Source organism: Gigantopelta aegis, chromosome 3, assembly GCF_016097555.1.
Source record: "Gigantopelta aegis isolate Gae_Host chromosome 3, Gae_host_genome, whole genome shotgun sequence".
NCBI classification, from domain to species: Eukaryota; Metazoa; Mollusca; class Gastropoda; order Neomphalida; family Peltospiridae; genus Gigantopelta; species Gigantopelta aegis.
In genome coordinates this window covers 45,479,072-45,505,535 of record NC_054701.1, presented here as the reverse complement: position 1 = coordinate 45,505,535, position 26,464 = coordinate 45,479,072, and the positions used below count along the sequence as shown (strand labels likewise).

At 35.5% G+C, this 26,464-nt stretch overlaps 2 protein-coding genes across 2 annotated transcripts in view; both read right to left on the bottom strand.

Moving 5' to 3' along the window:
• Positions 1-22,411, bottom strand: part of LOC121368114 (4-hydroxyphenylpyruvate dioxygenase-like) — a 31,401-nt gene extending 8,990 nt beyond the window's left edge. Inside the window, exons 1-10 of the mRNA XM_041492685.1 lie at positions 22,380-22,411; positions 22,259-22,285; positions 22,075-22,137; positions 13,167-13,271; positions 11,686-11,731; positions 10,198-10,280; positions 7,961-8,154; positions 6,724-6,801; positions 3,157-3,319; positions 1,443-1,514 (exon numbers count right to left, since the gene is read on the bottom strand). Of these exons, the coding sequence (XP_041348619.1) occupies positions 1,443-1,514; positions 3,157-3,319; positions 6,724-6,801; positions 7,961-8,154; positions 10,198-10,280; positions 11,686-11,731; positions 13,167-13,271; positions 22,075-22,137; positions 22,259-22,285; positions 22,380-22,382 (834 nt within the window). The 5' untranslated portion in view covers positions 22,383-22,411. The remainder of the gene's footprint in view (positions 1-1,442; positions 1,515-3,156; positions 3,320-6,723; positions 6,802-7,960; positions 8,155-10,197; positions 10,281-11,685; positions 11,732-13,166; positions 13,272-22,074; positions 22,138-22,258; positions 22,286-22,379) is intronic.
• A 2,722-nt stretch (positions 22,412-25,133) lies between these two features.
• Positions 25,134-25,763, bottom strand: LOC121368667. Its single transcript, XM_041493406.1, has one exon. It carries the CDS (start codon positions 25,761-25,763, stop codon positions 25,134-25,136), a length of 630 nt encoding a protein of 209 aa, XP_041349340.1.
• Between the last annotated feature and the right edge of the window lie 701 nt (positions 25,764-26,464).

The following is a 26,464-nucleotide window of genomic DNA, read 5'->3' as shown; positions in this document are numbered from 1 at the left end:
TAGGATCAATCCCAGTCGGTGGACCCGTTGGGCTATTTCTCGTTCCAGCCAGCGCTCCACAACTGGTGTAACAAAACCCATGGTATATACTATCCTGTCTGTGGGATGGTGCATATAAAAGATCCCTTGCTACTAATTGAAAAGAGTAGGCCATGAAGTGGCTACAGCGGGTTTCTTCTCTCAATATCTGTGTGGTCCATAACTCTTTCACCACTAAGTTTTACAGCCTTGACCTTCCCTGCACACTGAGTTTAAATAGCAGATTTATGATCATGTTTGTTAAAGGATAAAACTACTTGTTTTATCATTAATTTTAGTTATAGGCTATACATTTCCAGAAAGGTGAATGGACGGCTGTTATATTCAACAGGTATAAATCTGGTAATTACAGGTAAACTATGCATATTACTCACCTATTTGAGTAGGTAGGACTGGTAATTTAAAAAAACAGTACAAATGTTTTTCTTGTTGGATAATTAATTAATTAACATTCCAGTTATAATTTTAAAAATATATTTACAATGCTTTTGCAGCCACGGTAATCACAGGTATCGAACAACACTGAATGAATTGTCAAATTCCTCAAATAGTTTTGTTCAGTTCAGATACATGAACATGTAGGTCTTTCTGTCAGAGAGAAAAATAAAAGTTCTGCACACAAAATATATGTATACACTTATTTACAATTACAAACAGTATTTACAGCCATGGTTCTTCTAGTCTACAGATTTACCTGTGTATGGAAATCTTTGAAACAGGTAGTTTTAGGATTACAACACAGGTAAACATCACATTTCATACTGGATTTTCTCTGTTTGTTGGGGTTCTCTGAGTAGTGAACACCCGGGTTGGTCTTGTTGAATGTTTTGTGTCGACAATTGCACACATAGCACAGACGGTTATTATCTTCACGTGGCACAGGTAGGTGGTTCTTCCCATCAAGTCGTAACAGGGAGTTAGAGGCATCACTTCGTGGTCGACCTGGTAAAGCTCTCTTTCGCGACTGAAAGGTGCCTATCAGTTGGTGAGCCAAGTCGAGCTTGAAAGATAGAAGATCTCGTCGCCTCTTCCCAGGTGCATCATGGTTGATGGTGTGTCCTTCTATTATATACGCATTGTACATTGAGATTTCAAACAACTTCCGCTCACCTCTCCTATACCATTGTTTTCTTTTCTTTATTCAACCTGGTCATTTGATCCATCTTGTCGACACCTCCCATGTACTTTTGATATTGTGTTGAAGCTGGAGGGCAGGTGAATTCCACTCTGGTGCCGTCTTTCTTTTTTCTAGTGGTCGTCAACCCGTCCTGTACAGGTATGAGACCATATAATCGTAAATAAAATGTGTTGAGTGCATCGTTAAAAAATCCCAACATTTCCTTCCTTCCCTGTAAGCCATCACACCTGAGCTATATCTCACCCCCACTATTAGTAAAACTTACACTTTCAATGATATTCTCAGTCTTCATTGCAATGTGCTGCACTCCCGCTCCTCCAAAATAATCCACAAATTCCTGTAGAACAAAATCACTAAATCAGCCGTTTGAATATTATTACCAACACAGATTCAGATCAAATTCAATTTAAAAATTTATCTAGCTGGTAAAAATCCTATGTCTTACATAACTTTTTTAATATTTGTACATATAATTACAACATCTAATTTAAATATATACAGTACGAAACTCCCAAATGGTGAATTATATATATATATATATATATATATATATATATATATATATATATATATATATATATATATACACACACACACACACACACATATATACACAACCATCGAAATAAGCATTGTGACTGGTAACCCATTTACAGGTTACTACAAAATATAGCCTGGTAACCTATAGGTTACCACAACTATATGAAAGTTAGAATTGAATTCCTGTTACTACTTTTAATGCCCTTCCATGTGTGCCAGATGATTATTGTAGTATACATGTATTTGATTCATTCTTTATCTTATCACTGTTCTTAATGTATTAATTACATGTAATTCTTTACAAGTATGTGACTCATATTTAATAACTGAACAAATGAATAAATAAATTGATGAAAATAAAAGTGTTCTGTTTTTTATTTCTCTTATTTTATCATACAACAATGAAAGATAATTTTTTTGAAATGTGAAATTTTGAGTGCAACTGGTCACGTTCACATTACTGTTCAATCCCTTAGATGTGTACAGGATGATTAGTACAACTAGTACGAACTAGTAAATTTGTAATTCATTTATCACTACTTTATAGGTAGGGCTATCATGGTTACTCACATTTAATAATGGAGTTACTGAAGAAACTAAATTGATGACAACATGTGTTGTTATTTCTCACTCAGTGTTACGTAGTTCATTACATAACGATAATGATTCCCCAGCCTCTTCATTCATTCCCATTCCATATTTTTCCCTAGTATACAGTACCCAATTCAGATGTCACTGTTTGTGTCCGAAGTGCCATATAAGTTTCAGCGTCACTGAAGTCATCAACGCAAACGTTCTGAAATTGTATCGGTGCGCAAGAAAAACGAAATCCGGAAGTAAATTTATCTAGTGGGTGCTTCTTAAACTTGGATTGCCAAAATTGCTTTGCAATTGCATAAGTGCGCACGAACATTGGTGTAATTTCGTACAAGAAAACGAAACGCGGAAGTAAATTCATCTAGTGGACACTGCTCAAACGCGGAATGGCTATAATTGCTTGCATTTGCATAAGTGCGTGCAAACATCAATGCAATTCCTTATGAGAATGCATTGCCTGGTTTATGTTCAGAAACGAAATTACGTTGAAATTTTTGTCGAGAATTGAACACAGTTCTTGGCTTTTCTTACATGTGGTAACCTCCCGGTAACCTGAACGACTGTTCTCGACTTATTTCGATGCCTGTACACATATATATATATATCATCAAACATATTACAAATATTTTGTAACGTGTTTGATAAGATATAACTTGATTTAAAAACGTAGTTAAGACTGCAGTCAAAAATTTGAAAGATGTTCTTTCCACTGTATTAGCACCACTACAATTTAATTAGAAGCAATAATTCATGATTTAGAGAAAAACATTTAGGAAAAACTAACCATGCGAAATATGATTAGCAAAAGAAGACCAAGACTGACGATACGAAATTCTACAAACCTGAATCTGACTCTTTCTTTTTCCAGGTGCGGGTTCATTGATCGGCATTTTGATGGTCTCCTCGTAGTTTGACACGACAATTGATCGAAGGGCAGAGTACTCTGTATGCATTTGTTCATCATCCACAGACCAGAAACGATGAAACATCAGATTCTTTTCATACCTGCAGAGTAACAAAGAATTTAATCTACTGGAATAACTAAAAAGTGTTGTTTGTTTTTACAAAACTTAAGATCATGACATGTCATCCCCGACATTACCAAATTCCTCTGATGCAAAAGTTTATTTTAAATGAAAGTCCACAAGATGTCAATTAAAAAAACCACCCAATCACTTCATTTACATATATCACCTGTTTATATGAACCACATACGGTGAATTAATCCACTGCAGGATCACCAGTGCATTTAATCGAAAATGAAAATGTCATATTTCCCTCTTTTGGATTTAACAAGTTTTGAGCAAATCATTTTCAAAATAAGAAATAGACATAAAATTGGCAATTACAGGTTACAAACCTATTAGGTGGTGACAAGCAAATGTAAAAAAATCAACTATGTAATATGACTTCATTGGACTTTGGCTAAGAATTTACTAAACTGATAACAGTTTTGTTTCCCCTTAAATCCATGAACAGTGTAAAACATCAGTGAAATATATTGTGAATAGGCTATATTTAATTAATTGACAAAAAGAATGGTTCAGAACTGTTAGAAGAGGGCCTCTAAGTTGGATAACGTGTGCCATATCCTTTTGCATGCACAGTAAAGTATTTTTAGAATGAACATGCTTATAACAAACTACCGATTAGAATGAACTCATTGTAAAGTCCCGTTTTTTTCCTCCCTATAATGTATTAATAAATTTTATTGTATAGAATGAACTGTGTATAGCGAATTAACTGTTACAATGAACCAATGTGCTTGTCAAAACTGTGAATTTGAGTGTAAATTAGCTTATTTACAGTGAACCGATCAGATTTTTTTATCTTATCAGTCAGTAGCATTAACGACAATGCATCCAATGACTGCACTGATATTGGTGATAACAAATGAAATATTAAAACAAAAACCCCACTAATTCTTGTGTTTAAATTTGAAAACTCAAAAATGGCTGACTTATTAACTGAAAACGGCTAACTTCCGCAAATGTATATAACGAACTACTGCTATAACGGACCGATGTGTCTGGTCCCTTGCAGTTCGTTATAAGAGTACATTACTGTACATTGAAACACTCTAAACTGGATACCCATGGGACCAATACAAATGGCTGGTTTTCATTCATGCAAAATCCTTTTTGTATTCTGCCGGTTTTTTTCTACACGTTCTTTTTGCACTTGGCCTTATACGTCTTGTTTCATTGATGTCGCCAACAGTCAATTTTCCAATAATAATAACTTTCACTTAACATTTGCTTGAGTATATTTTAAAAAGTTTTAATGTTTTTTAAGTTTATTATAAGCATCAAATGATCAATCAGCACTTCAATGTTTAGCTGGACGTTCTGACAAGTTGAAAATCTGGTAGCAATGATATTCAAAGCAATTAGTGGCACCAGGATGAAAATAAAATTTAAGCACTTTCCAGGGTTTTCCAGGATGCGTGCGAACCCTGCATAATGATTTAAAATGATCTCATAGTCCAGTTTGTAGAGTACTGCTAAAGTAATACATGTCCCCTACCGGACCCAAATTTTTTCGTATCTTCTAAATTCAGGGACAATAACTGTGAACAATGGGTAAATCGCCATAAAAGTTCAACGTAATCTTAACGGTACATGATAAAGCTATATACAAAATTTCATATCGACAGTGTTCTCACTGGGTGGTAATTAAAGGAGGGTAGCAGCGCGGCACCACACCCTTAACCCCCCCCCCCAAAACAATCAACAAAAAGCAAAGAAAATTTTGTTAAAAATGGGGGGGGGGGGGGGGGGGGGGAGGCTTGGTTATCATATTGTTTTGTGTTGGTAGACTTTGTAGAAAGACATACTCCTTATTTTGCCTACAAAAAAGTGCAAAAAGGTTTATACAAAATACAAGCAGACTCATCTTTTAATTGATCCGGAGATGTTATCGCTCTGACATTCACGGGCAGTTCCGATTTTGCTGAACCAATCAAAGTTTTAATATTGTTATTTTTAATAAAGATTAAAATATTATTGCCAGTTTCGTTTTTGTAAAGGTGGTGTATATATTATTTGGCACTCAATGATTTTAATGATAAACACTACCACTTCCGTTGTTTTTATAAGCGGTGATATCCCCCCAAAATGAAAAGTTTACAATATTTTATAAAGAACTGCTGAATAAACAGAATGACAAAAATGACAGAAAGTAAAAATCATCAGTTACAACCAATTATAACTGCAATTGAGGACAAAATATCAGACGATAGTTAGTGGAAAAAAAGACAGAATGACTGTTCTGATCACGTAACAAATTTGGCGCCAAATAAGTGAGGTTTTTTCAATCAGAGATTGCCGAATCCGTAAAAAATACAAATGACAGAAATGATAGAAATGACAAGTAAAAATCATCAGTTACAATCAATTAAATCTGCAATGGAGGACAAAATATCTGACTATAGTTAGTGGAAACAAAAGACAGAATGACCATTCTGATCAAATTTGGTGCCAAATAAGTGGTTTTTCAGTCGGAGATTTCTGAATCCAGAAAAAAAAAAAAATAATAATTGCTCAAATAAAATATAACTTTTATTGTGTGTATTACACATATAAATGGATACAGGTATGGGACAAAATAGAGGATGTTAAAAATACTGTTAAATTACATTATGGTAACTGTTGTAAATGTTTCGTCAACTGCTTTTTCGTACACAACGCGGCTTGTTTCCTTTCATGTCCAGTATGCAGACTAATCGTTGGTTTTTTTTGTGTGTGGAAAAAAAGTGTGCATTTGGAAATAGCGGAGATAGGTGCTGTAAAATATAGTAGGGTGCTTAAAAATAAAGACGGGTGCAGAAAAATAAAGGATGGCGAAGAACGTGAAAGGAGGGCAGCAAAATGCAATAGTGGGGTGGGCCACCCCACTTAAATGGAGCAGCGAGAACACTGATCGATATCTTGAGGTATTACAAAAAAAAAAGTCTGGAAAATTAATTTTTATATCGCCGAAGTTCAAGGGCCATATGTCAAAAATGGATAAATCACCATGAAAGCCACACGTCATCTGTAATAGTACATGATAAAGCTATACACAAAATTTCAATATCTCAAGGCACTGTGGAAAAAACATGAGGAAAACTATATTTGGGACAGATGGGATGGACGGACAGACAGACAGACAGAAGGACAGAGATGAAATCTATAGTCCCCAATAGGGGACTATACACACTGGGACTAAATTATTTACCTGGTGTTCAGTTTAGAGAGGTAAACTTCAGTGTTAAAAGATGGGTAAATCACGGGACCATAAAACATCCGGTTTTCTTAGAATTCCGGTTTAAAAAGTGTCCGGTGTTGATAGGTTTCACTGTATATATTATATATGCAATTAAATATGTTTCAATCAAATCAACTGATGATCAGTGAATAAATACAAACCATTCTACAGCATTAACCATGTCCTTATCTGGCTGATTGCCGACAATGTGGTCCACGAGCAATAGATTCACGGCAGGGCTGAAAAGGACACACGCACCATAAAATGAGTTTATTTGCCATCTAGAACACCATGCAGATTTAACAATATGCATTTATCCCTCAGTGTGTCAAGATGAAATTATTCCACAGTTTTAAACTCGGAATGTCATCCATTTCAATTTTACATGAACCATACAAAAATGTGTAAAAAGCAGGTGACAGTGATGTAGTTATTTTATGCAACACAGTGCAACCCCAAGTTGTATTTGCATAGAACGTTTGGTAATCCTGTATGAAGTGATAAGAAAGATATGCTCTGTTTACAAAATGTTCACAGATGGACACCACCATAACATAACATGACCTGTCAAAGATGAACATATAAAATTGCTGTGTAAGGGCTAGCTCTGGCACTCGCCAAATTCGCCAATTGCTTATTTTAAACACCACTGACAAATTTTATTTTATTGTGGTAAAATAAAAAGAAAGAAGTGTTTTATTTAACGACGCACTCAACACATTTTATGTACGGTTATATGGCGTCAGACATATGGTTAAGGACCACACAGATTTTGAGAGGAAACCCGCTGTCGCCACTACATGGGCTACTCTTCCGATTGGCAGCAAGGGATCTTTTATTTGCACTTCCCACAGACAGGATAGCACAAACCATGGCCTTTATTGAACCAGTTATGGATCACTGGTCGGTGCAAGTGGTTTACACCTACCCATTGAGCCTTGCGGAGCACTCACTCAGGGTTTGGAGTCGGTATCTGGATTAAAAATTCCATGCCTCGACTGGGATCCGAACCCAGTACCTACCAGCCTGTAGACCAATGGCCTGCCACGACGCCACCGAGGCCGGTTGTGGTAAAATAATTTCATCTAATAATTGATATCATTTTTAGATGCAAATATCTGGGTTTCGGCCTTTAAGAAGTATTTTTAGTTGAAACTTTGGTATTTTTTCTAGCACATTCATTTAATCCATGTGGCTGTATCGGGTTTCCTCTCTCCCTCTTTCTCTCAGCATTCAAGGAACAAAGAAGAAATGTTTTTTGTAATGACACACCCAAAAATTTGTGACGAATGAAAATCATTTTACTCAGTACATAAATTTTCAAACCATATGGTAGCTTGTTTAATATCTTAGAATTCTATAATATACAATACTGCAAAGATTTTTGAAAATACATACAGTTTGTTCAAAACGGGATCCTTCTTCTTTTCGGACCTGTATCCTGGCATGAAAGGACCCTTGTATTTTGATCGGTCGACAAACGTGTGCGTTGTGTCGCCGTATGTCTGAACAGTGGCCATCCGAATGGTGCCATGTTCATCAGACTCCTCCCATGGTTCATGGACAATAACTGCTCCACAAGCCATAGCACGCTAGAGTATCAAACAGAACACTTTGTTACTTGCTTAACTAAAACAGTCAAACGTTAGACACCATTCACTACCGTCAACATGTTCACAAGTGTACAGTGCATACAAAGAAAGAGAGAATAAGCATAGTAAAAATATATATGAGAAGATGAAGAAAAAAGAGAGGCCAGCAAAACATAGTAATTATAATTCTTACACGCCCGTTGATGAAAACACCATGCGTTATTTTTGATAATACATAGTTGTTTACACACGTATGTGTTAACAATTTCAAGACATACTCCTAGGTGATGGCCAGGTCACCAATGCCATACGCCCAATAAAAAAACAGCACGGTGGAAATCGATTACACTGTGACATATAGTTAACCTAGCAATCATGTGTCTGTGACGCGTAAGTCAGCTATAAGTGCAAAGGGTTGTAAATATCTTTCAGTCGATAAAGATGTTAAAATTTGCTTAAAACCTGGTTTTTGAGGATATGTAACAAATAGAATAATACATTCGTGTCACTTTCGCTTGTTAGATACATTTTAAAACAACTCCTTTTGAGATAAATGGTATCTAATGGACACATTATTATTTTCTATTTATAGTATTCTTATTTGTTTATAAACAAACTACAGGACATTTTGTTTCATCGTTCAACATCATTAACTATTCCCTACTGAAAGGTTTGTATTGTCATGAAAATGTTGATAATTTCAGAATATAGGGGCTGTTTAAAACTTAATGCTCTAAAGGGAAGGAGTGTCATGGGATGCATTAGAAAATGGTTAGGGTAAATAACATTTTCAGAATAATTTCTGATTTTTCTTCCTAAAGCGAAACCTCTCAAAATGGGTCCCTCACAAAAAATGGACTTCCTTCAAAACCAGACATTTTCATGGGCACTTTTGAAATATTATCATTACAAACCGGATACCTCTTTAAACCAGACTTTACTTGGTTCCAGTTTAGAACGAGTTTCACTGTAATAGTATTTGTTACCAAGGAAATAAAACAAAAATACATTTTTAAAAACCCCAACAATAATGTTGATCAAAGTACATCACAGCAAGGTAAAACCTTCAGAGCAGGCACATTATACTTTCTGATAATCATGTACACAAGATGTTCTTGCTTTCAGTCTTTCTTTATTTTGTTTTAAAGTATTATAGATATATTGAGACCTCTTTATTTTCAGAAACATTAATATAGATCTTTCTTATTATCGGTATTTTCTTCAATCCTCCGCATTATTGTTTCCATCTTAAAATTCAAGAAGCAAAGTTTGCTTCCCACTCCAGCGAACATTTTGTTCAGCATCTCGTCGAGATTCGCTAAACAAGTTTCAGAGATTGCTACATAATTCTAAAACATTAAACAGTAGTTACTGATCAATTTCCAGTTGACAAGAAATATCGCTAATCAAGATTTTGAAAACAAAATGTTCCCTGCACTCCCCAACTAAATTTTGAGCTTTGCACTGTGATAGTGAAGAGGGAACAGGTTGACAAGACCGATATATATAGCAGTATTAGTATTACAAAATGTTATATGGTGAAAAAATGCCAGATTTTATATTATGTAATTGCTGAATAGGCCCATATTATAACCCCAATATGTGAAATTCACAGTCAGTGATACTGGAGATGATAAAGTTTTCTCAATCTGTCATTGTGTCACACAAACAAAAGAAAAGTAATGCAATTATAAGCTACAAAATCAAAATTTATAAACATTTATAATTATAGATATATAGAATTAAAAAACAAATCCGTCTATACACTTTACGGCAATCTGATTGGACTAGAGGTGCTTACTTTTTTTTGTTCATAACTCTATGAACCAAACAAAATTACACTACACCTACCCTCCCCTGCCCCAACACCGACTCCCACTACTTTTCTGTAACTAGCCAGATTTTGTATGAACCCCTGTATGTGCACATCGTTTTTTCAGTTCATACTTGCATGAACCAAAAAATAATTGCAGTAAATTCTTAAATATTTACGAAAAACATGATGTGCTACAAACTACTAGTATTCATAAATTGCTACAAAACCTCATAAATGGCATCCAGGTCATCAACTTCAAACGCAATGTCCTTCACAGCATCTCCATGTTTGACTAAATGGTCACCAAAATCTGAAGGAAAAAATATAAACATAAAATTATTTTTCTCTCGAAGTATATATTTTACACAAATCATAGAGCAAATAACTTTTGGATTTTTAATTATTTAGTTACAAATTACAGCCAAACAAGAATTTTACAGAATTAAATGTTTCACCTACCATTATCTAATCATAGAGCAAATAAGTAATTAAATATTTAATTACAAATTATAGCCAAACAGTATTTCTGGAGAATTAAATGTTTCACCTACCATTAAATGACTCGAAATAAAGAAATAATTTGTGATATAACAAGAACATTCATAATTAACCAAGTTCTTAAACAATTTGTTTTTTTAAATTCACTTTATAAATTGTTAACATGCACCAAGATGAATATTGACGAAGCTTTATTGATCTATGACTTACAGTTTGTGAAAATGGAGCTAAATGCAAATATACAACATTGTCAGAGCTAAAGGCAAATGTTGACACCGTTGCCATCAGAAAATTAATACAATACATGTATATACAAAATCTTGGACTTCCAACTTTGTAACAATGAGACAATAAGGTTGACGACAGTCTCTTTTCACACCTTTGTTTTGGCTTCGTACACAATATAGCATATATTACAGCAATTTCACTTGAAATCCATATTTCATAAAAGGTATGTGCTGACCTGTCTGTCAGAAAATGCATATAAAAGATCCCTTGATACTTTAAACTTTAAATATAGGATATCGTTTTGCAAGTTTGTAAAGTTACCAAAAAAATTAAATGTGTTATGCCAATCTTTAAATCTCAGAAACCTGTAATAAGCTTGTTTAAGCAAAAGATTGTTTTAGTGAAAGAAATCACTTTATTTTGTAAGAAACTAAGTAACAGATAACACTAACAACATACGATACTTTAAGAATACGGGTCGGGACATAGCCCAGTGGTAAAGCGCTCGCTTGATGTGTGGTCGGTCTAGGATCAATCCCCAGCAGTGGACCCATTGGGCTATTTCTTGTTCCAACCATTGCACCATGATTGGTATATATCAAAGGCCGCAGTATGTGCTTTCCTGTCTGTGGGATGGTGCATATAAAAGATCCCTTGCTACTAATGGAAACATGTTTCCTTTCTAAATAAGACTGTATGTCAAAATTACATCCAATAGCCGATGATTAATAAATCAATGTACTCTAGTGGTGTCATTAAACAAACTTTAACTTTGAGAATACCCTCATACCTTATGGCTCTAACATTGACTGAAACAACTAAGGAACAGATAACACTTAACAACATGAAATAACACCAGATGATACCCTGTTAATACCCCCATACCTTGTGATGTATATGGCTCCAACATTAACTGGAGAAACTAAGGAACAGATAACACTTAACAACATGAAATAACACCAAATGATACTTTGAGAACACCCTCATACCTTGTGGTGTATATGGCTCTAACATTGACTGGAATGAAAATAAAATCTGAAAAACAGAAACAATGATAATTAATTAGAACCTCATGTAATGAAAACAAAGGTTAGTCTTATTTCTGTGCTCGAATGTAACAATTTGTCACAGACAGCTTTTTCTTTTTAAATTACCATTGGTGAAACAGTTCACCGATGGCAATTTTGAGCCTGCCTATGGCAATTGTTTTAAAAGGTGACTTTTGCAGCATAATAAATATGACTGAAAGGTTATTTTGTTGCATAAAGACCTATTTCAAATGTACAAATGTTGTATATTTACTTTGTACTGTATGTACTGTTGTGTTGTATCTTGTACCGTATATACATGTAGTGTTGTTATTTACCTTGTACCGTATATACATGTAGTGTTATTTACCATGTACCGTATAGTGTTGTGTATTTACCTTGTACCGTATATACTGTTGTGTATTTACCTTGTACTGTATAGTGTTGTGTATTTACCTTGTACCATATATAGTTGTGTAGTTATCTTGTACCGTATATAATGTGTATTTACCGTGTACCGTATATGTGTATTTACCTTGTACCGTATGTGTATTTACAGTGTGCCATATATACTGTTGTGTATTTACCTTGTACCGTATATACTGTTGTGTATTTACCTTGTACCATACATATAGTTGTGTATTTACCGTACCATATATACTGTTGTGTATTTACCTTGTACCGTATATACTGTTGTGTATTTACTGTGTACCATATATACTGTTGTGTATTTACCTTGTACCGTATATAGTTGTGTATTTACCGTGTACCATATATACTGTTGTGTATTTACCGTGTACCATATATACTGTTGTGTATTTACCTTGTACCATACATATACTGTCGTGTATTTACCTTGTACCATATATACTGTTGTGTATTTACCTTGTACCGTATATACTGTTGTGTATTTACTGTGTACCATATATACTGTTGTGTATTTACCTTGTACCGTATATACTGTTGTGTATTTACTGTGTACCATATATACTGTTGTGTATTTACCGTGTACCATATATACTGTTGTGTATTTACCTTGTACCATACATATACTGTTGTGTATTTACCTTGTACCATATATATAGTTGTGTATTTACCTTGTACCGTATATACTGTTGTGTATTTACTGTGTACCATATATACTGTTGTGTATTTACCTTGTACCCTAAATACTGTAGTGTATTTACCGTGTACCCTATATACTGTTGTGTATTTACCTTGTACCGTATATACTGTTTATGTATTTACCGTGTACACCATATATACTGTTGTGTATTTACCATGTACTGTATATCTACTGTTGTGTATTTACTTTGTATCGTATATATATGTACTGTCGAGTATTTACCTTGTATCGTATAAATACTGTTGTGTATTTACCGTGTACCGTATATATACTGTTATGTATTTACCTTGTACTGTATATACGGTTGTGTATTTACCTTGTTCTGCCTCACCACATGGGCTGCTATCTGTCTGCTGCCGGTTTCCAGGCCCTTGTACAAGAAGGGCTCAAAGCCCATTCGAGTACAGTAGAACGAAGCTGCCTAAAACCCAGATCAAACGGTCATCAATAACGACAAAATGCTATTATTTTCAAACCAGGAAAAAATGAAAAATCACCTGTATGTTACAGTATATAAAACTGTCAACTTAGATCACGTTCAAAATTAAGACCAAAATTAAATTAACTTTGTATAAAGGACTTTGTTTCCCCATCCATATTTCCCAAAAATAAAAGTTTATTAAAGATTTATGCATGTATTTCCAAAGAAAACAACTTTTCACTATAATGGCCCGTAAATGTTTTTTTAACTTATTACCAAAGAAATTACAAAGACAACTCATGTATGGTGTGCAGCTTAATCACTTAATACACAAGGGGCAAATCAAACGCATCTAAGGAATCATGAATAAAGCAATCAGTCTTAAATCAACAAAATTAGCAATCTCTTTTAAAAAACAAAAACTAGATTAGTGTAATTTTTTTACAGTACAATTTAAAATGTTTACAGGCTCAATAAAATAAAACAAAATTCCAGATTTAAAAACGGAAGTCCAGGGCTCACTATGGAAAGAAATTTGAGTCAACCATTTTTCTGATATGTAAATTATATCATTAAAAAGTGGCTAAATTAAAAAAAAAATGGGTATTCTAAAAATAAATGTTGTAGCCACTTTGTGTAATAACAAATTAGCAATTGGCTAGTTTGGCAATGAGTCGTTTGATCCCTGAGATTCAGTCCAGTATTATGTTTGTTCAACGTAATGACTACATTTTAGGGTGTAGACCACCAAATCAAATCTCATAGACGACAAAAGTAACATAAGTGGCTGTAACTTGTAACAACTACATGCAGCGTATTAATCGACATGCACACCACAGATATAAATACTAAAACCCTTCACCCTTAAAATAAATCAGAAACAAATTGTGGGTTAAGCTGCTCATTTCAGGTAGAGTCTATGCCTACCCTAGTTCAGAACAAAAACTATCGTGCAATTTTTAGTAGGACCCTGCCCATGTTTCAAGCACAATTATGGTAGTTGGTACATTGTCACTAGTTCAAATTAAATTTCAGGAATTTACTGGCCAGAGGAACCAACATTTTATCACAACAAACACTTTCACATTTATCACCAATGTCAGGACTGGTGGTATTAATTGCTTGAACTTTACCGGCTTCTGTGGCGCAGTGGTTAAGCCATTGGACTACAGGCTGGTAGGTACAGGGTTCACAGCCTGGTACCGGCTCTAACCGAGAGCTGGAGTTCTTAAGAGCGCTCAATGGGTAGGTGCAAGGCCACTGCACCCTCTTCTCTCTCACTAACCACTAACCCACTGTCCTGGACAGACAGCCCAGATAGCTGAGGTGTGTGTGCCCAAGACATTGTGTTTGAACCTTAATTGAATATAAGCACGGAAATAAGTTAAAATGAAAATGCTTGAACTTTGAACCAGCTGGATGTTATTTGGTTTAGTACTACCTATAGCTGGCATCTGCCACAATAATCCGTAACATGTCACTACTAGTCTAAACCGCAGTCTGGTGGAAGTGTATGAAAGCTAAATTCATTGCCAGAGTTATCAATGACAGTAGAACAATATATACAAGTGAAAAAATAAAAATCACTTCTCAGTTGTACATTTTATGATATAAATCAATCAAAGATTTAAAAATAGTTAAGGAAATAGTTTGGTGTAAAGCTCAGATTTATTAAATCAGATTTCCATTGGTCAGATTTGCTCAAATCAAATATAAATTGTTCTTGATGATGAGTGACAATTGTTAATGCAATATATAGCAGCTGCATGACAGGTTTCTAAAAACTTTTAACAAATTATTTTATATTAAAGCACAAAATTGGATTTAAATAAAATAAAATATATATATATATATAGAGGCTATTTTATTGGTTTTTTCGAACACGATTGTTATGTCAATGAGTGATGTGTGAAAACCATATTCGAATGCCAATAAATTTTAACTTACACTCAATGACAGGAAATTGTATCATTATTTAGCTTCGTGTGCACTTCATATCCCTTTTTTTTTTACATTCCACCGTAATTGTAGATTTTTATTTTATCAAGTCATTGTGACCTCGACATAAATGACCTTTATAATACTGATTATCTATTTGGACATTATAGGTTATTCCCTTGGACCCATAAGCGTACGAGATGGGGGAGGTAACTGTCCCCCCCCCCCCCCCCCCCCCCCCCCAATCCTGGAGAAAATCCTCAAATTCGGGCAAAAACAATAGAGAAATTCCCGCAAAATTATCTGGCCTGAACACTTTTCACCATGTATTTTCACCATTCTACCAACAATATTAGTTGTAATGCATGTAAAATTGTGTGGCGATTTGTTTGCAACCTTATATATAGCTGTCTGGCAGCAATGCTAATATGAATAAACATTGTAATCCAGATTGGGACACTTTTGTTTAATTCAGGCAAAAATCTCCGTTACAAAAATGGGAGCCTGTACGTCTATATGCTTGGACACTTCATATATTTGTACATGATTTAATAATGTAGTCATGAGACTGATGACCAGTCTCAAATTGAAAAAACCCCACCCACAAATGTAGATTATTTTAAAATGCTGTTACGGTTATTAAAATTGGAGTGGTTATAAGCTAGACTATCAGTCGCAAATCTAACTTGACATCGAAGGACTGTTGTAAACACTAGCCAACATCTGGTGCACTGTGTACAGTGGTATCTTATTTTATTGTCAATGAATGTATGAGCAACAGCTGTCAGCAACACACAGAAGAATGTCTACGAAAACAAGACCAAATACAATTAATCAATATTTGTGATGTTGAAAAACAGGGCAAAAGACCGTCATAGAATTTCCTATTATATAAACATTTTAAATGATGAACAGGACTCACCCCGCCCACAGCCAAATTCTCCAATAATTGCTAATTTTTATATAAAGTGGCTATAACATTTAGTTTGCCAACATATTAGGCCCTGTCCCTGGATGAATCTTGAACTCATTAAGTTGACTATGGTTCAAAAGAATTACAGGTAATATTCTTTTTAATGTCTCAGTTTTATAATAAAAGTTTTTAATTTTATGGTTATTATAAATTGAAACTGATGACACACTTATTTAATGGGGTGGGACGTAGCCCTGTGGTAAAGCGCTAGCTCAATGCACGGTCTGTCTGGGATCGATCTCCGTCAGTGGGTCCATTGGGCTATTTCTCGTTCCAGCCAGTGCACCACGACTGGTATATCAAAGGCAGTGGTATGTACTACCCTGTCTGTGGGATGGTGCATATAAAAGAACCCTTGCTGCTAATCGAAAAGAGTAGCCCATGAAGTTGCGACGGCGGGTTTCCTCTCTCAATATCTGTGTGGTCCTTAACCATATGTCTGACGCCATATAACAGTAAATAAAATTTGTTGAGTGCATCGTTAAATAAAACATTTCTTTCTCTCTTTTTTCACTTATTTAATGTTTTATTATATTATCCATTTGTTTTACAATGAAATTTAACATTTATTCAGTGCCATACAGGGCTTTAGATCTCATTAATAGCAGTCGGTCAAGAGCTGTACACATTTAGAAATGTATTTCAAGTTATTTTAATCTAATGGCAGCAGAAAGAATAACATTTCATTGATTTTGAGGTGAAATACTTTGAGTTTGGGCTTGCTTACTTTGGGCATACCCATTTTGGACCCACTCTTAATTGTCTCAGCTTTGGTGCAATCTAAAGCCCTGCCATACCTACCAAAGGAGAATCAGTGAACCCTCTCAAAAACTGTATTCAAGAATTCTCTCGAAAATTGATGTTTTTCACTGCCTCTTTTAAATATCAGTACCCCTTAAAACCGGACATTTTACTTGGTCCAGAGCATGTCCGGTTTAGTAGGGTTTCACTGTAGTTGCACCCATCAGAAAAATATGAATAGGTGCCCCATTTATTTACCCAGAGAATACTCACTATTAGTATTACTGTGCCCATTTTCATTTTTACTGCCACCCCTTATTTTAGGCAACAAATATAGCCTTGAGATATAAAGGTTAACTTTATAATGAAGTAAAGGTGATGCCACATGATACGAGTGCCGTGTACGATAATATTAGTCATATTGTGTGGCATCACCTTTAAAACCAATCAAAACTCTTTTTTGCCTGAGGTCGATGATAGTTACTTTTTGCACCTTTGTTTTGGCTTTGTACACAATAAATATAACATATGTTACTGTTATTTCACTTTAAATCCATATTTCACGATTTAATAATTACAAGGTTTTCTTCAAACACAGTCATGTTAGTAATTTTAAAACAAAACATTTTCAATAACAATTTTGCATTGGAATTTATTCAGCATTCTTAAATCGGAAATGTCATGTACCCAGCTCTTATTGTTATTGTCATACTGACTCATTCAAATTCACAATTAGCTTACAATGTTTCACCACATTAAATAAAAACCTGTCTACTAAGCTTGACCTGTCACAAAACTTCTGAGTTGTATATTGAGCAGACAATGCCATTTACAGATCAGTACGTTTTTATTTTTCCTAATTTTAGACAAAATATTAAGTTTAAGTTTCAAAAGATGAAAGAAATAAAAACTACCATTCGTTAAATATACCATAACAAAACATTACCCTTGGATATGTTATATTTATTATGCATGAAACCAAAACAAGGGTGCAAAGAATGACTTACTTGTAGTTAAATATCAGGAAACAGTATGTTTTAATTTCCAATAAAGACCAATTCAGTTTTATAAAAAAAATATTGAAAATCCTGAGAATTAAAATTGCTATTGGGCTAAAAGAAATAAGAACCAAGAGTTATCTGTCTTGAATAGTAACATGGTGTTTTATCTTTCTTTTCTTTTTTTGTAATAGTGACTTAATTTCTCCGATTTGTTCTATAGTGTACAAACTAAAATCATTAGAATGACACATATACAGTGTCCTTGTTTTGGGGTAATGTTTGGAACAATTAGTAGGATACACCTACCTCACAATACAATACGTATCACAATAAATAGCCCATGATACAATAAGTACTTTGCGATACTTCATTCATGATGTTTTCCCCATAAAACAAGAAATTGATGATTAGGTGAAGTGATTTAAAAATAAGAAATACTAAAAAAAGCTACTCAAGAAAGTCCTGTTGTTTATAATTTAATTATATACCCAATTCAACTAATGATGCAATTTGTTTCATATTAATAAACATGGAAAATCCATTATGAAATATTAAGACAAATTTCTACACCAAGGCACCAGAAACGCTGCAAATCCCATTGCAGTTTGGCAATAATACTGCAAAATTTCATGAAAATCTGATAAAAAATAAAATTAGTCGACATAATTTCTATTTTTAGCAATAGTGACCTTGACCTTTGACAGAGGCAAAATGCAAACTCATTTCAGATATCATGATCCTATTCCTAAATGTTAAGTTTCATGAACATTTTATAAGAAATGAAGTCGGTACTGTGGCAATGTCATCATTTCTATCTTTATTTAACAGTGATAATGACCTATTGGTGAAGAAATGCGAACTTGCGACTTACATAACTTAGAAATAAATGTGTCATATTATTACAGCAAATAACATGGACTTGCATCTATTAGACAAAGTTAAAGTTTTGTTTAACGACACAACTAGAGCACATTGATTAATTAATCATTCTGATACATAGTCATCAGAGGAAACCTGCTACATTTTTTCCTAATGCAGCAAGGGATCTTTTATATGTACTTTCCCACAGACAGGAAAGCACATATGGCCTTTGACCAGTTGTGGTGCACTGGTTGGAATGAGAAAAAAACCAATTAGTGACAGGATTAAGCTCAATCCATTGAAAGAAAGAAATGTTTTATTTAACGACGCACTCAACACATTTTATTTACGGTTATATGGCGTCAGACATATGGCTAAGGACCACACAGATTTTGAGAGGAAACCCGCTGTCGCCACTACATGGGCTACTCTTTCCGATTATCAGCAAGGGATCTTTTATTTGCGCTTCACACAGGCAGGATAGCACAAACCATGGCTGGTGCAAGTGGTTTACACCTACCCATTGAGCCTTGCAGAGCACTCACTCAGGGTTTGGAGTCGGTATCTGGATTAAAAATCCCATGCCTCGACTGGGATCCGAACCCAGTACCTACCAGCCTGTAGACCAATGGCCTAACCAAAAGCCACCGAGGCCGATCCTCAATCCGTTGAGTGCACACATAACATGCTTTAGTTGGAGGATTGAACCCCTGTGGTGAACCTATTCTCCGATGGAGGTTTTCCTGTCCCAACCAGTGGTATATTATAGGTTGTGGTAAGTGATGTCTGTGGGAAGTGGATATAAAAGATCCTTTTGCTGCCAATGGAAAAATGTAGCGGATTTCTTCTCTAAGACTATGTGAAAAGAAACATAACTTTTTGCATTAAATTCAGGATCTACCAAATGGGACCATGTATGCACAATATCTTAGATTTTTTGTTTTCGACTAGTACAGATGCTGCAAGGAAACCAGACACCAATATCCAAAATGAAGTCAAATAGTTTCAGATACAAGTCTCAGTTTCTTGTGGGTTTTTTAAGGCATTTGTGCTGGCCACTATAACATGCAAGTTTAATGTTATGAGTAAACTCAAAAAGATCTATATACATGTGGAGTTTTTAGAATTATAAAAAATGTATTCCAGAGTATTACTAACACCAGATATTTTAAACAATATCAAAAACTGTTCTAGTAGTAAAAAATATGTTGTAGCATTTTAAAAACTATGATCTGCACTTTAAATAGAGACTGCACCAGAAGACTGGTAGCACCACCCACATCTGTTACACCATTGCCATATGCAATTTTTGAAAAGCACATGTAGAACTCATGTTACTTGCCACTTTACGTTTTATTCAGTGGCAAAGTGAAAAAGTAATGATACCGCATTTAATTATTGAAAAATAGTGTTGTTGTCGTTATTGCAAGTATTTATTTGTGTGAGGTAATTATATTTAATTTATTACTGTTGCAGTACATGACAAAATTTAGAGATTTTGATTTATTGTATAACTGTGGTCGCCTGCTAACAACATCATCCTGTTTGTGTGTTTACTACAATCCAAGATGGCGGATATTTATTTACATTTTTAATGATATGTAATTATGAGTACATTTATTGTGGCCCTGACATATCTGTTGATAGGGAATCACATAAAAATAACCCCTATAACCACATCTTTATTATTAATGGATGTAGGACAAAATGTCACTGGAAAAAATGTCAAGTCAAAATATCAACTATTAAAGTGCAAGGAAGGAAGAAAATGTTTTATTTAACAATGCCTCAACACATTTTATTTACGGTTATATGGCATCAGACATATGGTTAAAAACCACACAGATATTGAGAGAAAACCCACTGTCACCACTTCATGGACTACTCTTTTCGATTAGCATCATGGGATCTTTTATATACACCATCCCACAGACAGGATAGTACACACCACAGTCTTTGTTACACCAGTTGTGGAGCACTGGCTGTAATCTATTAAAGTGGTACCCAGGTAAAAATGTCAACTCTGACATACTTAATGTGTAAAAAAAACTCCCCAAAATCGTAACTATTCTACAACTTTTCATTTCACCAATTAAACCACTGTTTGCACACCTTTGACAGCACTAAATGTGTATATAATTGTCTCAATAACACAGCATGGGTGATGTAATTTTGTTTTTTAATGCCACTAACTTATTTTTTCAAAATCAAAGACAGGCTGGCTAATAAGCCATACAACCAACAATGAAGCATTCTCTAATTATTCCAAATTTTGTAATTATGAAACTCAATTTCCCAAAACCTAACACATACATCTGTTATCTCTCTTGCTCTGTCCTTTTCCTCCCTCTCTCACTGTCTCTCTGTCTCACTTCTCTCTATCTCTCATATAACACACACACACACAAGTTGACATTTTGACAGAGATACAACATTAATGGTACACATTTTGTCCTCTTACATATTGACCATTGACCTGTATATTACTGCCGACTGATGCTCTTTTCTCTGTACAATTGAGCATGCTGTGATAATGTGGGTAACAATTGAGGAGTTGCCGATTACTACATGTAGCACATGACGATGATGGTAATGTTCATTTGTAATGCACAAATGAGTTTTATTACATTCCACATGTATGATATATGCTTATGCGACAAAATGGCTGTTTTCTTATGTTGAACCCTTTTTAGGGATGGATGGGTATTATAATGACCAATTAGTCGATTATATTAATGGTATTGATGGTATTTTATTTGAAAATAATGAATACATTCCTAAAATTATGAGTGTGCCAAACGTTTTGGGTTTTTTTTTGCAAAACGGAGTAACCTACCCCGATTACAATTTTTTTTATTTTGGGGGTCAGGGCCAATTGAATTTATTTTATTTAAATTTTTTAAATTTTTATTCTCTTAAAGGTATTTCTTCAGTATAACAAACAATCATTGATTCAATATCATTCTTGTCATATTTAAAAAGTGTCTGCGGTCCCTACTTTAAAGACTATTTTATAAATTTTACTTATATAGTCCTTCCCAGCACGTAATTTTCTTACTATAGTATGCATTACAGTCAGTTTTGAACAGATTGTTTTTTAAATTGCACACAAAAATATTTTGCTTTTGGGATTTTTATTTTGTTTTTGTTTTTTGTCAAATGAAACTGAAATTATTTTTAATTAAAAAAAACAATGTTCATGGAGGCTGGGAAGGACTATAAAATAATTTTAATTTGTATATTTGTATATAAATGTAGTTAAATGATTGTGTTGCTGTTATTTTCTTACCTGTTTTGCATTGCCGACTCTAAATGTCACATGATCGAAGCAGACGAATTTTCCGGATTCTGGCTGAAAAACGTCAACAAACAACCATCAACAACACGTGGTATTATATCTCAAGGTCATTTGGACACGATTCATGTTTTTGATTCGTTTTCTGTTTAACCATCACCACTAGCAAAATACATACCTTGGGTCCTTTGTGTGTGTATGAAGTCTGAAAAATAAAAAGGTGACATTTAGTGTAAGTCGATATTTAATCAGTGATTATATTATCAAAATTTGTTTTTCTACGTGTTCGCTCTACTCACCATTATCACTCAAATGCGTGGGTGCCTACGAGGGCATTACTTTATAACAGAGATTTTTGTTGGCTTGCACTTTAAGTTATGGTCCAATGGAAAGTCTGGATATGGATCACGCCTCCGAGACTTGACCAATAGAATCATTATTTACATATAGCGATAAGGGTTTGCGTCATCAAATGTTTACTATTCATAATATACTAGAAGTAGAAGGCAGGGAAGTAAATCAAATCGCGCTGGTAGCCACTTTAATATCATTAGGACATGTATCTAATGCATTAAATGCTTATAAATAATTTCGAGAGAAATGTGAAAAATTACAGAGTTTAGACAAATGAACATTGGTTAAAAGAGACTGGTTGGATCACCACACCACCCCCGCCCCACCTCGTATGATTATTGTATGTGAACATCGTAAAATAAATGTGTACTATTTATATTAGTCTTAAAGGGGTGGTGGTAAACTTGTAAACATAAGTGCAACAAATTTACTGATATATCAAAATGTAATCACATTATAAACATACATTGTGCTTTTTATTTAATACGTGACCTAGAGCCCACCCCACCCCAATTGCTGAAATGTAGGCCTACTAACGTCTTGGCATACGTATACATATTAGGGATGTAGAAACGATATCGGGAGTGGTGCGGAGGGGTGGGGACACGGTCTCTAGTGGGGGAGCAGGAGAAAAAGCGTGTATTTCCGTTCTCAATTGTTGAAGAACAGGCCCCCGGCCCCCTCCTCTCGGTTCCCTACGGGCTTGAACTTAAATGTACCTTGGTATCTTAATGCATGGGGAGAAGGGAGATACTAGTACTGGATCATCGATAACAGAATGTCGTGCCCAGTAGTGGGTCGGCATAGTCAGTTGGGAACTGTGTCTTCCGATTAGTGATTTGACATGCAGTGACTAGTGCGGCCAGTCTTGAACGTTGGTATCTTACTCTTTAAAGTTATTAGCTACAAATAAACCAATTAACTTACACCAAGTCTGCCGTAACCCACTCCCAGAGAATATAAATAAAACAGATATGCCTTTTCAAAAAAGAGAGGTAATTGCTGAGATAAATACATACATGGCATGTACTCAGAATCAGATTCCTATGTCTCGAGTGTTTTCTAGTGTAGGCCCCTACTATTATGTTTTTTTGGCGTAGGTAGGATGTAGATATAGGCGTACGGGCTCCCAATGTTGTAAGAAAGGCAGACTGGCTTTTGCCCGAATAAAACGAAAATGCCCGAATCTGCATAACAACATTTATTCATATTAGCATTATTACCAAACAGCTATGTTATAATATAGGATTGCAAACGAATCACTGTTTATGTTTACATGGGTTACAACTAATTTTGAGGGTAAAATTATAAAAATACACGGTAAAAAGGTCTCAGGATAGCACATTTTACCAGAATAACTGTATAATTTTTGCCCGAATTTGAGGTTTTGCTCCAGCGCTAGGGGGAGGGGGGGGGCAGGGGGGGGGCAGGGGGGCAGGGGGGGGGGCAGTTGCCTCCTGCCGTCTTGTACGCTTATGGTAGTTCTGACGGCACAGACCTTTGTTTGATCCTTGTCAAGTTTAATCGTGCATTAAAAGTACGGGTTAGTATTTTTACAGGCGTTATGTACAAGAAGAAATCTGACACCTCTATCCGAAATCGACTGGGCTTGACAAAACATATTCAGTTTCAATACACTAGTCGTAGGACCCATTATACATCGATATGGTACATATACTGAACAAAATAAGAAACTTCCGCTAACTTTGCTTGAACATAACTTGATGAAACAAACCGGGGGAATAATTGTTATATATGCGTTTAAAGAGTGTTCCATGATGCATCGTTTGGTGCAAAAATCATGGCCATAGGTTAAAGGGACATTCCTGAGTTTGCTGAAATGTTTAACATGTTAGCGACTAACAGAGACTTTATAACGATTGTAATTACACATCAAATATATTTTTCTGCATAATATATTGGTGGCTGTATATTAAACGTGTTTCTGGTCGTTCTATTATTTGTACTAGGTTAAATTTCATTTTATTTCCTAAAATATGTTTTTTCATACGTACGAAATTATTGGAAGACAAAATTCAGTTTGGGCTTCTTACAAATATTAAGAAGACCAGAAACACATTGAATATACAGACACTGATATTCTAAACAAGTAAATATATACTGAAGGCCAAAAGAACCTTTACCATAGTTTTAAATCACTCTGGTGTAAAAACAACAAAAGATAGTCGCATGAGGTAAAATATATTGACTAGATCAATATGTCAACATTAACATAACTAAAAATGAGTATCATTCAGCATCTGATAATGACGTCACATTTTCCCAAAGCGAGGTGGTGTACACAAATCGAGCTTTCAACTTCACGGACGACATGCAAAGCATACAGACAATCACTCAAGTTCAATAACAAGTCACATTAATAGCGTGTGTGACCACCCCTTGCCCCAATACAAGCAATAATTCTCCGACGCATAGAAAAAATCAGTCGTCTGATGAGGTCACGTGGAACGCGTTGGCATTCTTCTTGAAGGGCCTGGATCAGTTCCTGTTGGTTGGCTGGAGGGTGTTCTATGGGGGACATGTCTGGGGAGCGTGCAGGCCACGGCAATACGTTTACGTTGTTGGCTCTAAGGAAGTTCTATACGATTCTGGCTATATGAGGTCTGGCGTTGTCTTGCTGAAAAATGAAACCACGTGGCTGCCGTTGGAGAAATGGTATTGCAGTTGGACGAAGAATGTCATCCCTGTAACGTTGAGCTGTCAAGTTTCCGTGAACGATGACCAATGGTGTCCTTTCCTGTGCACAGATACCTCCCTCCACCATATGGCACGACCTCCTGAACGCAAAAAGCCGCCACTCGTTCACCACTACGGCGGTACACACGCTGTCTGCCATCAACTCTGAACAAAGAGAACCGGCTTTCATCAGTGAAAAGAACCCGCAGCCAATCACGTCGCTGCCAACGTAGTACAGTCCTAGCCCATGTCAATCTCAAACGACGATGTTGTGGTGTCAGTAAGTGTCCTCTATATGGTCTGTAAGCCCTTATTCCATGAGTCCTGAGTCGCCTGGCCACTGTCTGTCGACTAACCCTGTGACCTAAGGTATTCATTGCTGATGACGTCACTGTCAGGAAGCGATTTCGTAGATGCAAGGTACGCAAGTACCGGTCATCACGGGGCGAAGTCACCCTGGGTCTGCCTGTTCTTGGCCTGCCTGATGTCTGCCCTGTTTGCATGTAGCGTTGCATCAAGTTTGTAACAGTAACACGGGAACAACCGAAGGTTCTGGCGATGTGGGCATGAGTGGTTCCCATCTGTATCATACCCAGGGCTCTCTCGCGTTGTTCTGGTGTCAGTCGTGGCATTCCTATGGTGTTTTTTTTTATCTGTGTGGATGTCTGACATGCCGTCTAAACCGTTTTTATACCCTTATTGCACGTGCAATTGCTGTTGTTCATAGTGCACGAGTTTTTCACTTTTCTGTGTGTCCCACCCAAAACGTGCAGTGGGCGGGTATAATTTTCTGCATACATTATTGTTGTGTTTGGGCTATGTGTTTTGGATTGAGTTACTTTTTAAAAACAATTAATTTTTTCTTAAATTCCAAATTGAAAATGGTAAAGTTTCTTTTGGCCTTCAGTATATTTAATATGTAAGTTCAATAGTAGAAATATTTTATTAGTCTGAAACATCTTACAATGCAGAAAAGTCGGGAATGTCCCTTTAACAGAAACTGGGAGAAATTTTGACCAAGTGTGGTAGGGGTTTTAAAAAAACCACCCACTTAATAACCTCTTGAATTGACCACTGCAGTGCATCGCAGGCGCATAGAATTGACTAAAGTGTTGATTTCTGCCTGTGGAATATTGTTCCTTTCCTGAATGAGCGCTTGACGAAGTTCGTTGACGTTAGCGGGTGGGTTGGGACGACGCCTCAATCGTCTGTCCAGATTATCCCCGACATACTCGATGTGGTTGAGATTAGGACTTTTAGCGGGCCAGTCATCAATGAAATCAATGTTATTTGTCCTAAGAAAATTTACAGTGTCTCTAGCTGTATGAGAGGT

Coding starts and splice junctions, on each gene's coding strand:
- LOC121368667 (XM_041493406.1), bottom strand. CDS start 25,763: ATGCCACGACTGACACCAGAACAACGCGAGAGAGCCCTGGGTATGATA.